Here is a 13,816-nt window from a genome sequence, read left to right on the forward strand (position 1 = left end):
CTATCCTCACCACCAGTGACGCGACGTGGACAAGTAGAAGATCTCTTGAGCAGTGTGTAGAAGGGGGTATGTTCTGCACGGGGTTTTCAGCATCATAAAATGTAAGAAAACTATGCGCTAACGCGAGAAATCAGACAATGAGCCATCTTGAACTTCGCATCTTGAACTTCCTCGTCTTCTCTCGCAGACCTAGGCTGCGCACGTTCATTCTTTTTCTTCAATCCCGAGGCAAAGAATGCGGCTTGCCACTCTACTAGTCTCTTTTACAAAATAATGAGATAAAGCTGCATATCCCTATTGTTAGAACCATCTATAACGATTGAAAACACTTGCCGTTTGAGGGCATCCAACAAGGGCATCTCCGTGTTGGCAGCCACTTCCCCAACAATTGCCGTAGTCTTTGTTCACTCACAGATATAGCATTTCGCTTCTTTGCCCTTCGGAAACATTTTCCAGAATAGTGGCCCAGCGTGATCGTTAACACTCAGCGGAAAGTCATGTCCGAATAAGAATGCCATGAACAGACACTCTGCGTGAATAAGACCGAAATCTTGGGCAGTGCGCACAAAACTCGACAAGCTTACCTGGTTGTCGGCATGCCGCGGGTAACCATGATGCTTTTTCGTGGCAATGTGCAGCTTAATGTCGGACTTTCCTCTATGAGAAAGGTTCACATCACAAGCACACGTGGTGCAAGAACCGAATTTCCTACCTTTCTTCAACTGCACGAAGCATGGAAATTCCTTCTTATACGATTTCAAAAACACCCGAAAGTACTGTCGCGGCTTCGAGCCTGCCATCGCACTGCGAAGCACCAGCGCACACAGAAGTCCTACGATGTCCGACCAGAGGGAGTTGGTCGGACGCGGCAGTTGGAGATACGAAGTCTTCACCACCTGCACGTGCACAAAGCCCACCAAGACAAAATAACCACAACATTTATACTTTGAGAAAACGCCGAGGCGGTATGGATTTGTAGCTACCAAAAGGTACATGTACACTGGTAGCGTAACTTCCATAGAAGCCCATGGATCCAATAGTTGGCGACTTGCCATTGACGCCATCTACGTGAGCAAGGAACAACTAATAGCAAACAAAATATAAAAATGACGTCACAAATGACGTAGGGACGTCGTGCGTTTGCCCTACATGGCACGAAACTGAAATTTTTGTAATTGGTGACCTTTTACATGCCGTTATTAATATACAATTGTATTGTGCCTCTCTAATTGCATGTGGAAGAGAAAAGAAAAAAAAAAGCCAGAGATTGAGGAAACTAAGTTGTTTTATTAACCAAATGACGTACTTGCAATATGCACAAGAAAATTCGCAGAGGCAATTGTGAGACAACTGTTCACGAGCACAGTAGCATAATAGCTGAATGTAGGGACAGCGCAACCTAAATGTAGAAAAACAAAGATAGAAAAGAGTGCTGCAACCTAGAAGTAGAAAAACAAAGACAGAAAAGAATGCTCTTTTCTGTCCTTGTTTTTTCGCTTCCGTAGTTGCGCAGTAACTACTTCTAGGTTGCGCTGTTCCTACATTCAGTTATGTTTTACCAACTTGCCCCAGTTTCCACGCAGCATAATAGCATAACATAGTTCGAAAACTCGCATTGACCAATCATCAAAATCCACTTCGGTGTGACAACAGCTTTGAAAATATAGCTTTGGCAGCTGTAGAGTACAGCGTCTCGTTGCTTAGCGTGTCCTGTTCACCCTCCCCAAAGGCGAGGGCACACCGGCTGTGCGCCAGCGAAAGCAGTCTGCGATCATAGGAGTGGCTACCTACACATTCTGTGAGCTAGTTGAGCTCTGAAATGTCACACCAGTATACAGCACATAAAAAATAAGTAAAGTAAACTACTGAAGGTACGCACGAAAGCACCATGATAAAGTGAGCAATGCCTCGTTGACCTGGCAATATGCCGAACCAAAAAAGACGCCTAACTGAACACAAGCAGATTGCCTGGATACACCCCCTTCTCCCCATTTATGACACTCGACAAAAAATTGAGGCAATCAACTATTTAGCCAGGTGTGAGATACACCCAAAGGTGAGGATATTTGACTCATTACAAAAAGCCCACGGGAGATGACCAGCGGTGTCGTGTCCATAGTACCACCACGGGAAATGAGCATTTGCATGTACCTCCGCCCAGCCTCGCCGCAATGCGGTACTGCCAGCGCTACCTTCCTAACCATGATGATGATGATGATAAACGCACGGGAGCACAATGCCACTTGCCGCTCGATGGTTGTTAACCCTAAATGCGGCCTATCTGCGAGATACGTTTGCGCCACGATGACATTACAGGTGGTGACAGCACCCCAAAGTGTGTGTGTATTTGTATGGTTGAAGGCTGCACTTGTGAAGCTTGCAGTGCAAGTAAAGTGTCTTCAAGGGTGCAACCGCTAAAATAGGACTTTGAGCAATTTTTGGAGCAACCAAATGTCACTTTAAGAGCACAAAAATCTAAATTTGGATCATTGTAACTGTCATGGATTCGGGTGGTTGCTGGTGATGGGACTGAGACAAGACTTAAGGCGTATCTACACGTCGGACGGCTCCGAAGCAAGTTCTTTCGAAGAGCCATCTGTCGAAGAATTCGAAGAGAGTGATAGTAACTGCAAATTTGCAGATGGCTGCAGTTTTCCAGCAGTTTTCGAGACTTGTCTATACTTCTCGACAGCTGGTCGCGAGTGTGTGGCCGTGGCGCCGCTTAGAAATATTTGACAATGAAGTCTCGTTTCCTATTCGAAAGTAAATCTTTGTGTGCGCCGCGTGGAAGTCTGTCACAGTTCTGTGTGTGCTGACGTGGTAGAGGGCTGTACATGCTACGTGGCGATAGTTGCACCCGGTGGCTTCTCATTTTTGAAGTTCTTTCAAACCGAAACTGAAACTGGTTGATAATGAGGGGCCTGTAATTAATGATCTGTCGCATGCTACAGCAAACGATGTGTCATGTTATGACTAACAGGCCCCCAGCAAAAACATTGCAGCAAAAAAACACGAGGCCAAAATTTTTGTCATCATCACCATCATCAGCCCGACTACGTCCACTGCAGGACAAAGGCCTCTCCCATGTACCACCAGTCAACTTGGTCCTGTGCTTGCTGCTGCCACTTTATACCCGCAAACTTAAATCTCATCTGTCCACCTAACTTTGTCTCTCGCTAACCCACTTGCCTTCTCTGAAAATTCGGTCAGTTATCCTGAATGACCAGTGGTTATTCTGTCTGCGTGCCATCACTTTCCATCGCTTGCAGAGTCGTCCTAGATTCAAGTTGAACCCTCTTTGTAAGCCTCCAGGTTTCTGCTCCTTAGGTAAGTACAGGCAAGATGCAGCTGTTGTATACCTTCCTCTTGAGGGATAGTGGCAATCTACCAGTCATGATTTGAGAGTGCTTGCCGAATGTGCTCCACCCCATTCTTATTCTTCTAGTTACTTTAATCTCATGGTTCGGCTTCGCGGTTATTACCTGCCCTCAGTAGACATAGTCTTTTACAACTTCAAGTGCACTATTACCTATCTTGAAGCACAGATCTCGTCCGAGGTTGTTATAAATTACTTTCACTTTCTGATTATTAATTTTAAGAATTACCTTTCTGCTCTCTTTGCCTAATTCAGTAATCATAAGTTGCGATTTGACCCTTGAGTAATGCAATGTCATCAGCGAATCGCAGGTTACTAAGGTACTCACCATTAACTCTTATCCCTAAATCTTCCCATTCTAGGCCCCTGAAAACCTCCTGTAAGCACGCGGTAAATAGCATTGGGGAGATTGTATCCCTCTGCCTTACACCCTTCTTGATTGGTATTCTGTCGCTTTCTTTATGGAGCACTATGATGGCAGTTGATCCTTCGAATATTTCATCCAGGATGTTCATATATGCTATGTTGACGCCCCGATTCCGCAGTGCCTGCATGACTGCTGATATTTCTACTGAATCAAACGCCTTCTCGTAATCAGTGAAGGCTATGTGTAGTGGTTGGCTGTATTCTCAGCACTTCTCTATTACCTGTTGATACAGTCGAACCCCACTACAACGAAACTGGCGGGGCGCGGAAAAAATTTCATTGAAGCGAAAATTTGGTTGTATTGAAATAAAAAAAATATAGCTGATCTGATCTAGCAAACAAAGGAACGATTATTCTCAAAATTAAGTATCAGACAACATCGACTAGAGGCAGGGTATCGTGGAGCGGCAACTTTTGCATCATTCTAAGCCATTTTTATCATCCATCACTCGCCCCTAGCCATTTTTGTTGATAATGCAGACGAACAGCCGCTCTGATTAGTTACCACACTGGCCAAGTGAGAACATAATGATAAGCATTGGAATCGGAAAAGGCATCGTTCTGCAGTTGCACCCAGAAGCTTCGTGAAGGAAACCATCAACTTCTGAGCGACTGAGCTTCAGTTTCGGATCATCTCCGGCTCAAAAGCAAGCCAGTGGCAAAAACACAGTCAGTGCAGTCTCATTGCCATCGCTATCGAGCAATGTCGGCGCCCAAGCTTGGTGAATTGCGGCTGTTTCTGGTGGTGCCAACGCATGTTTTATACTTCATTCACGCATTTTCAGGCTGCGATTTCAGGCTCAGATACTTATTGCTATGTAGTAAACGGAATCTTTGACATTTCGATCATCGAAATGTTAAAGATTCCGTTTACTGCATAGCAATAAGTATCTGAGCCTGGAATTGCATCGTGAAATTTCGTTGAAGCAGGACGATTGAAGAAAAAGTGTTAGTTGTGGCGACAATATTTATGCATTGACTCCTATGAACTGCTGACGGAGAATCATGAATTTTTTTATTGTAGCGGAAATTTCGTTCAAGGGGCGTTTGTTGTAGTGGAGTTCGACTGTAGTATAAAAGTGGTCGATTGTTCAACAGTGTTACGACTCGCACCGCCGCTGACACTGTTGCGTAGTGCGCTGAGGTCACAGGCTGTCAAGGTCACCAGCCGTTTGGTAGCGCCTGTTTCTGAGCTTGTGACTGCTTTCTGCGCAGAGCTAATAGACGAGTGGACAAGACGACGGTGAATTAAGGCAAGATTTATATACAGCATAAAAATAGATACATATTCGGCACTGGGGCCGGCAGCTTAGGAACTCGAAAGGCGAGATGTCTTCTCTCTGACGCATACGTCGGCTGCTTTTGACGCGCTGCTTGGCTTTTTTTTTTTATACGCCCCGGGTTATCACTTACATCATTAACGTTCAATCGGAACCGCCGCTGGTGACGTAAGCTTCCTCAAATCGGGCTCCACTGCTGGGTGGCGTCATAATCCTCCAATTCGGAGCCACTGTGCTGGGTTGCACCCAAGGAAGAGTGATGTTGCTGCACATTGCGTAAGACTTGCCAGACTGGATGGCGCCGATTGCTTCATCAGGCTGCTATCGGGCCCGTAGGCTGAGGGAGCTTGCCGTGCGCTGCGCAAGACCGACCGGCACCGCCGCTTGATGACGTCGTTGAGTTGATGGCGTCAGGCTGGCTCGCTTGCTAGCCTTGACACAGATTGCCTTTGCCAAGGCAAAGACGTTTGGTCTGGACTCTTAGGCGTAACAGTAGCCTGTTCAAAATCCTGCTTGTTCTTTTTGTTGATTGAACTCTAACATTCTTTTAATTCTGTTAGCAATTAGCTTTGCAAATAGCTTGTGTACCACGGAGAGCAAGCTGATCCGTCTGCAATTCTTCAAGTCCTTGTCATCTCCTTTCTTATGTATTAAGATGATGTTAGCATTCTTCCAAGATTCTGGTACCTTCCCCGTGAGAAGACACTTCATAAACAGGGTGGCTAGTTTTTCTAACACAATCTGTTCTTCATCTTTTAGCCGGTCTGATGTTACCTGATCCTTACCAGCGGCTTTGCCTCTTCGCATTCCCTCCAAGGCTTTTCAGACTTCCATCATTACTGAAGGGGTGCCATCTAGGTTACTGCTAGTTCTTATACTAAAATCATGGTTGTCCCGGCTACTGTAGACATCTCTGTAAAACTTCTCTGCTATTTTAACTATCCTATCAATATTGGTAATTACTTTGCCCTCCTTGTCCCTTAGTACATACATCTAGTTTTTGCCTATTCCAAGTTTCTTCTTCCCCGCTTTGACGTTTCCTCCGTTCTTTAGAGCTTGCTCAATTCTTTCTGTGTTTTACCTTTTTACATCGGATACCTTACACTTATTAATCAACTTCCAAAGCTCTGCCAATTCTATTTTGTCTATTGTATTCGAGGCTTCCATGCTTTGACATTTCTTAATGATGGCAAGCTGTCCCAGGACACGAATGTCCTGGGACAGCTTGCCAGTGTCCTGTCTAACTACCATACCTCCAACTTCTACTGCACACTCTGTTATGATACTCGTCAGATTATCATTCATTGCGTCATCGCTAAGGCTGGTTTCTTCGATAAGAGCAGAGTATCTGTTCTGAAGCGAGACGCTGAATTCCTGTACGTTTCCCCTCAGTGCTAGCTTATTGATTGGCTTCCTAAGTATGAGTTCCTGTCGTTCCTTCTTCAAGTCTAGGTGAATTTAAGACATTACCATTCTATGGTCACTGCATCATACGTTTCCAAGCACTTTTACATCCTGCACAATGCCTGGGTGTACACTCAGTATAAAGTCTATTTCGTTCTTACTTTCACCATTAGGGCTCCTCCATGTCCACTTGCTGTTCCCTCGTTTTCACTGGAACGTATTGCCTGGGTGTACACTTAGTATAAAGTCTATTTCGTTCTTACTTTCACCATAAGGGCTCCTCCATGTCCACTTGCGGTTCCCTCGTTTTCACTAGAAGGTATTCAAGATTTGTAAATTATTTTGTTCTCTGAATTCTACTAATAATTTCCCTCTGGCATTTCTAGCATCGATGCCATAATCTCCTATTGCCTGGTCTCCAGCCTGCTTCTTTCCTACCTTGGCATTGAAGTCACCCATTAGTATAGAATACTGTGTTTTTACTTTACTCATTGTCAATTTCCCGTCTTCATTGAAGCTTTCAACTAGCGCGTCATCATGGCTGGATGTAGGCACGTAAGCCTGTACCACCTTCATCTTGTACCTCTTACTGAGTTTAATTACGATACCTACCACCCTTTTATTAATGCTACAGTATTCCTGTGTTACCAGCTATGTTTCTGTGGATAAGAAACCTCACGCCCAGTTCTCTTCTGTCAGTCAAGCCATGATAGCAAAGGACGTGCCCATTCTTTGGCACTGTATACGCCTCATCTGTCCTCGTTACCTCACTCAGCCATATCACATCCCATTTAACACCCTCTAGCTCCTGGAATAGTACAGCTAGACTTGCCTCACTAGATAAAATTTGTGGGGGTACTGACACCCCCTGCAAGGTTGTTTTCGCCGCGTTGGGCACAGGTCTCGCACAGAAGCCATACTTCGGGAGTGACAACTATTGAGCGATAGGTGGCGTGTATGCGAGCGGTGATCACCTCTATCACCATCATAATGGTTGTTAAAGCGGTAGCGCCGGCATTGACCCCTGGTGGCAGGCAAGTCTTGGTGGTGGCGCGCAAGGAATAAGCTGGTCTCTAGCGTGGGTCCCCGGTGCGTGGCACCGCGGGTTGAGCGTTGGGGACCCTCGTGGTAAGTCAAGCGTTGGCGACGCCGCCTTGGGTGTCTTATTGTGTTTGTCATGTTTTGGAGTGTATATTGTGAGGAACCGGTTTATTCGGCCAGGCTAGAGCTCAATCACGCCGGTGATGATATTCTTAGATGAAGAAGATGTACAAGTGATGATGATTACAAAGAGAATAAAGAGTCATTCGCTTGTCGCGCTCACACTAATTCCCCCGCGCGGTGAAAGCGGCCGCCTGGTCGCTTGACAGTATTATGAAATGCGTCGCGCATAAGGCTTTAAACGAGATACGTGCACTATCTCTGTTCCTCGGCAACGATGATCAGGACTAGCGCTAAGAGGAGAAACGCGGTAATTGACAGGAGATGTCTGTTCGACCACCGTGTATGGCCCAATGAAGCGACTGATGAATTTGTCGCATAGGCCGGGGACGTGTAGTGGAGTCCATAGAAGAACTTCGTCACCAGGGGAAAAACTCACAACACGGCGAGACGAGTCGTAGCGAGATTTTCGAGTGTCTTGAGAGAGGCCGGTGTTAACACGGGCCTGGTGACGGCAGTGTGCGAGACGAGATAGGAATTCTTCAGAGAAAGGAGCCGTCGAGGGTGCAGGGGCCGAAAGGAAAGAGACATCCAGAGCGAAACTCGGCGAGCGACCATGGACGAGAAAAAATGGAGAAAAGCCGGTAGTGCGTTGAGCAGCCGTATTATAGGCGAATGTCACGAAGGGTAGAATTGCATCCCAGTTCGTGTGGTTGGGGTGAATGTACATGGCGATCATGTCCGATAGGGTCCGATGAAACCGTTCAGTCAATCCGTTGGTCTGCGGGTGGTAGCTAGAAGTGGTCTTGTGAACAGTGTTCGAGGCACGCAAAACTTGCTCGACAATGGAAGATAGGAAGACTTTGCCACGATCACTGAGGAGAATGCGTGGAGCTCCATGACGCAAAAAGATGTGGCGAAGAAAGAAATCGGCGATCTCAGTGGCAGTCCCAGATGGTATAGAAGCTGTTTCTGCGTAGCGGGTAAGGTGGTCGACTGCCGTGACAATCCAGCGATTCCCATTGGATGATATAGAAAGAGGCCAAACAAGTCGATTCCAACGACTTCAAAAGGTGAGGCGGGACAAGGAAGAGGTTGCATTAAGCCAGCCGGAGCAGTTGTTGGTCGTTTTCGCCGTTGGCAATGGACACAGGAGGCGACGTACTTAGCGACGGCTGAAGAGAGGCCAGGCCAAAAACAACGACTGTATTTTGTCGTAAGTCTTGTGGTAGCCTAGATGAGCAGCGGTTGGATCATCATGAAAGGCTTCCAGAACTTCACGTTGCAGAGAACGTGGGATGACGGGTACCCACTTGTTGCCATCGATGTGGTAAACGTAGCGACATAAAGCATCACCGACAAGCTTAAATTGTTTAAGTTGTCGACGGAGTCTGGCGTTTGGAGGAGTAGTAGAGCCGGTCAAGCGGTCAACAATGGTGCGGCAGTATGGGTCGACACGTTGTTGTGAAACAAGGACGGATAGGGTGGCAGGTGATGAACTTAGCGCTGCGATTGGAGAGGTGCTGTTGTTTTGGAGTATCGATGGTGAATTGCTTCCGCTGGGCAAAGGACAGCGCGATAGAGCATCAGCATCTTGATGCTTCTTCCCAGATCTGTAGGTGACATCGAAATCATACTCCTGTAAGCGAAGCGCCCAGCGACCAAGGCGACCCGATAAGTTTTTCAGCGATGAAAGCCAGCATAGGGCGTTATGGTCGGTCACGACGGTAAAATGACGGCCGTGAAGATATGGTCGGAATCTTTGCACTGCCCAAACAACAGCAAGGCACTCCTGCTCTGTGATAGTGTAGTTCTTTTCTGGAGCGGTAAGAGCACGACTTGCGTAGGCAACGACGCGTTCGCGTGAGTTTTTGTCACGCTGCAAGAGTACCGCACCGAGACCATGACTACTTGCGTCGGTGTGAAGGATGGTGGGTGCGGTGGAATCGAAGTGGCACAGTACCGGATCCGACGTGAGGGCTTGCTTCAATGCCGTGAAAGCGCTTTCGCAGTCTTCGGACCAAATGAAGGGGACGTTCTTTGCGAGGAGTTGATGGAGCGGAGACGCAAGTTCCGCGAAACCACGTATGAAGCGCCGGAAGTAAGAAGATAACCCAAGAAAGCTGCGCAGGTCCTTCTGACGTAGTGGACGAGGAAAATCGAGGACAGCGGCAAGCTTCTCGGGTTCGGGCCGAATTCCTTCTTTGCTGACAAGGTGGCCGAGAACCTTGATTGTCTTGCTAGCAAAGGTACATTTCTTGGTGTTAAGCTGTAGACCGGCTTTTGCAAGGCATGTGAGGACTTCGTCAAGACGTTGTAGATGCTGCGAGAACGTGGATGAAAACACTACTATGTCATCGAGATAGCACAGACATGTTTTCCATTTCAAACCACGCAATACGCCGTCTATCATGCCTTCGAAGGTGGCGGGCGCATTACAGAGTCCAAAAGGCATCACATTGAACTCGTACAACCCATCTGGCGTTGAAAAGGCGGTCTTCTCTTCACAATATTAATATTGTGTAAGGATGTCCTAGCGTGTTGATTATGATCGATGTTATAATAATTCGGCTGACTATATTGTCATCCTAAATTAGTTAAATATGTGTGTTTGGTTTGTATCGACTGCATCTGCTGTGTCCGTTCACTCCAAGAGCGTGTCGCTCGCCTATTGAAGACTTCACACTGGCGCCCAACGTGGGGCTTTTGGAGCATCGGATGACAGTTTTCGTGGTTCGGTGCAAGCTTTTGTTAGAGCCGGAGTAGAGGATGCCTAGGGGGACTTCTCATTGCTAGCGTCGGTGGTGTGTTTTGTTGAGAGTGAGGAGATCGGTTGTTGTGAAGTCTTTGAACTTGTCGGCAGGTTGAGTTTTGATTTTTTTTTCTGCTCGCCAGTGGTTTTTGTTTTCGTTGTTGGTTGGTTTTCAAGAACGTTGTTGAGTTGGGACAAGAGCTATGCAGTCTGCATCCTTGGGTGAGTAAAGCTTAGAGCAAGTGGATTGTAGGCCAGGCCCAAAGTGAGTGAGTACGGAAGCCTCGTGGGTGGTCCGATGTTTTGTAAATAGCTTCTACTATCTTTTGGGCTCAGGGAGCTGGGCGTTGTTGCTGTCTCATATTGCGGCTCGACGCAGGGGCGTCGCGACACCGTCCAAGATGGTGGACACCGATCGCTCGGTAAGCTGCTGTGTGCGGTGAGCGATAGGGCCACTTTACAGAATGGATGTCTCCTTGCGGCTGTGTCTTCTGAGCCTAGGCTGGGTGCTGGGTGGATGCCGGTTGTTGTCGAGCGACTCATTAGGCCTAAGACCCTGCGAAGCCACCTGTCGCACGTGGCACAACAAAGTAGATTGTGGCTTCAAGGTGTTGCAGTCTGCTTCTCTCCCTTTTATATTGCAATGCACGAATTAGGAAAAGTGATGTTCGTTTTATTTTTGAGCTGGGCGACTTGGCCGCCGCCGAGTCTGACCATCGTACCACGTAGGCGAAAAGCCCGAAGCTCCCTTCTCTAGGCCCTGCGTCATTGTTTCTGTCGAGTGTTTTGGAATGTACGCAGCGGGAGTGATGTAATCCACAGCTGGCTGTCTTCTGCACATCGTCAGTGCAGCTGGCCAGGAATGCGGTCATAAGGTCGCGCGATGGACATGCCTGGGACCTGCGCAACTGCCTGCAGTCCAGCGCCCCCGTGAGTGCTGGTCGCAACCGGAAGACATGTCGGTGTGAGTGACTGTTCGTCGTGCCAACGACAACGTTGCTGTTGCGGGACCGGTACTGAGGTGAAGTCGTTGAGCCGGACAGTACAGCAGTGTCGACCGGTGGCGGTGTCTTCGTGCACAGACATTATGTAGGGACATGCATTGTCATGTTTTGTCAGAGCTTCTGTAGCGCATTTCTTTTGGCGATATGGTTTGAATTAATGTTCAAGAAATGTGGGGGTGCTGACACCCCCTGTAAAGTTGTTTGCGCCGCGTGACGCACGGGTCCCGCACAGAAGCCATACTTCGGGAGTGACAACTATTGAGCGATAGGTGGCATTGTGTACCCGAGCGGTGATCACCGTTATCATCATCATCATTATGGTTGTTAGAGCAGTACCGCCGGCAGTGACCCCTGGCGGCAGGCAAGCCTTGGTGGCGACGCGCCAGAAATAAGCTGGTCTCTTCTGCGCATGGCGGTTGCCGTGAACGATTGTCTCTAGCGTGGGTCCCCGGTGCGTGGCAACGCGGGTTGCGCGTCGAGGGCCTTCATGGTAAGTGAAGCGTTGGCAATGCCGTCTTGGGTGTGTTATTGTGCTTGTCATAATTTAGAGTGTATGGTAATATTGTGTAAAGATGTCCTAGCGTGTTGATCACGACTGATGTAATATTAATCCGACTGACGATATCGTCGTTCTAAATTAGTTAAATGTGTGTATCTTTGGGTTGTTCCGGCTGTGTCTACTGTGTTCGTTCACTCCAGGAGCGTATTGGCGATTACCACCTCTAGACCCCAAAGGTTCGTGTTAAATGTTGCCAAGTTCTGGTTCTAATGGCGGCCGGCCCGGACCTCGAGATTTTCAGCACCGTCTGCTGTGTTGCAGATCTGACCGCTGCCCTGGTCAGCTGCTTTGCAGCCGCTGGGGACTGTAGGTTGTGTGTTATTGGCGTATGCATGTTGGAGGTAGTGGCCACATACTGCACCAGGGTGGCCAATCCTTCTTGTGTTAGTACGCTTTTAATAAAACAAGTTTGATGTGATGTCAGTGGTGCTCCTCCAGTGCATGACAAAAATAAGCACCCGGTCGTCATTCGCTACATTCACAAGGTATCTCATTCTTTGAAGAATGTGGCTTCTAAGTATGACATACCATTAACGTTTTCGGCTCTGAAAAAGCTCTCTCTTATTTGTGCTGTAGTGTCGTCTGCTAAGAGTCCTGAGAGTGGAAAAGAGCACACGAAAAAATTGCATTTTATGAAATGCTCAACTGGTGTTGTTTAAAGATTCCATAGAGCTGGGATCAGATGTACATCGGCCAGGCTGGCCGAGGGAATAAATGACCAGCTAGCAAAGAATGCCTTGTCTATAAGGAATGGGACCATATGTCGTTTGCCACATTACTGCATGACTTGCGTATGTCAACCACTGTTAGGCAATGTGTGCCTTTAGTGAAAAAGCAAAGACAAGGTGGCATGGGAATCGGCTGAGGCTATGTACATACAGAAAGCTGTCGACCTTTGTGTCATCATTCCTTCTGTTATTCTTTATCAAAATAGAATAGTCTGTAGAATAGTCTGAAATGTAGAAAAATGAAATGACAGGTTTTGATGAAGCGGTGTTTTCAGAGACAGTTATTTTATTTTTGTGATGAAGATCGCATGCTTAGACAGTTATTTTATTTTTGTGATGAAGTGCGCATGCTTGCGGGTTCTTAATCTAAGTTTTTGGAAAAATGGAATTTATTTGCGAGTGTGCGCTTTTCCGTGTATCCCATCTAAGCATTTGCACTATCAATTCAAGTAAAGTTGTTAGTCACGTGGCATGAGGCAGCTGTCGCAGCTGAGCGTGTCTATAAGGAGCAACAGCCAGAAACACTCGCCAATGTGCTGGAGAGGGAGGGTAAAATCCAAGGGTAGGGCAGAGCATTTGCAGCTCACCTTAAAGGCACAGTATACTTAGGAGGCACTGGTCAGGCTTGGAAGTGCTTGTGCTAGCCTAGCATGCAATTGAGTGCTTACCTTTATGCGCATCATGGTTCCAGTGATCTTGGCTTCCAAGGCTTGGATCTCTGCTTTACTTTGCTGACCATCTTTCTTCAGCTGAGCAGCAAGGTTAGACATCTGCAGCACTTGCTGGCGGAGTGCTCTCAGCTTCATCATGCACCGGTACCTGCATATAGCATGGACCAGCCGTTGCAGCAGCACCTCCACAGAGCCCCAAATGCTCACAACCACGTGGGCTCTCCTTGTAGCCACCACTGTGTAATTAGTTCAAAGAATCGGCTTCAGTATGACAAGACGGTGATGGTGGTTTCTGGACAGGAATTGACTTTGCCCATTGAGAAGGACTCTGTGGGGAATGACACTGAAATTTGAGATGGTATGAAACTAGCCATCCATTTTAGAAACTTTTATTAAAGAGCATTCTGAACCCTGCCTAGGAAATGCAAATTCATAAGCACCTTCCGCATCATGAC

General features: G+C 47.3%; 1 protein-coding gene across 2 annotated transcripts in view; it reads right to left on the bottom strand.

The window, feature by feature from the left end:
- jar (Myosin heavy chain 95F jaguar) overlaps positions 1-13,816 on the bottom strand; it is a 255,795-nt gene that overhangs the window by 42,678 nt on the left and 199,301 nt on the right. For both annotated transcript variants that reach the window (XR_012895116.1, XM_037426322.2), the window contains exon 18: positions 13,359-13,509. Coding sequence is in view for 1 of the 2 variants with exons in the window: in XM_037426322.2 (XP_037282219.1) it covers positions 13,359-13,509 (151 nt within the window). In the remaining variant the exon portion in view is untranslated. The remainder of the gene's footprint in view (positions 1-13,358; positions 13,510-13,816) is intronic.

The sequence above is a fragment of the Rhipicephalus microplus genome, chromosome 5 (assembly GCF_043290135.1).
Source record: "Rhipicephalus microplus isolate Deutch F79 chromosome 5, USDA_Rmic, whole genome shotgun sequence".
Classification (NCBI taxonomy): domain Eukaryota; kingdom Metazoa; phylum Arthropoda; class Arachnida; order Ixodida; family Ixodidae; genus Rhipicephalus; species Rhipicephalus microplus.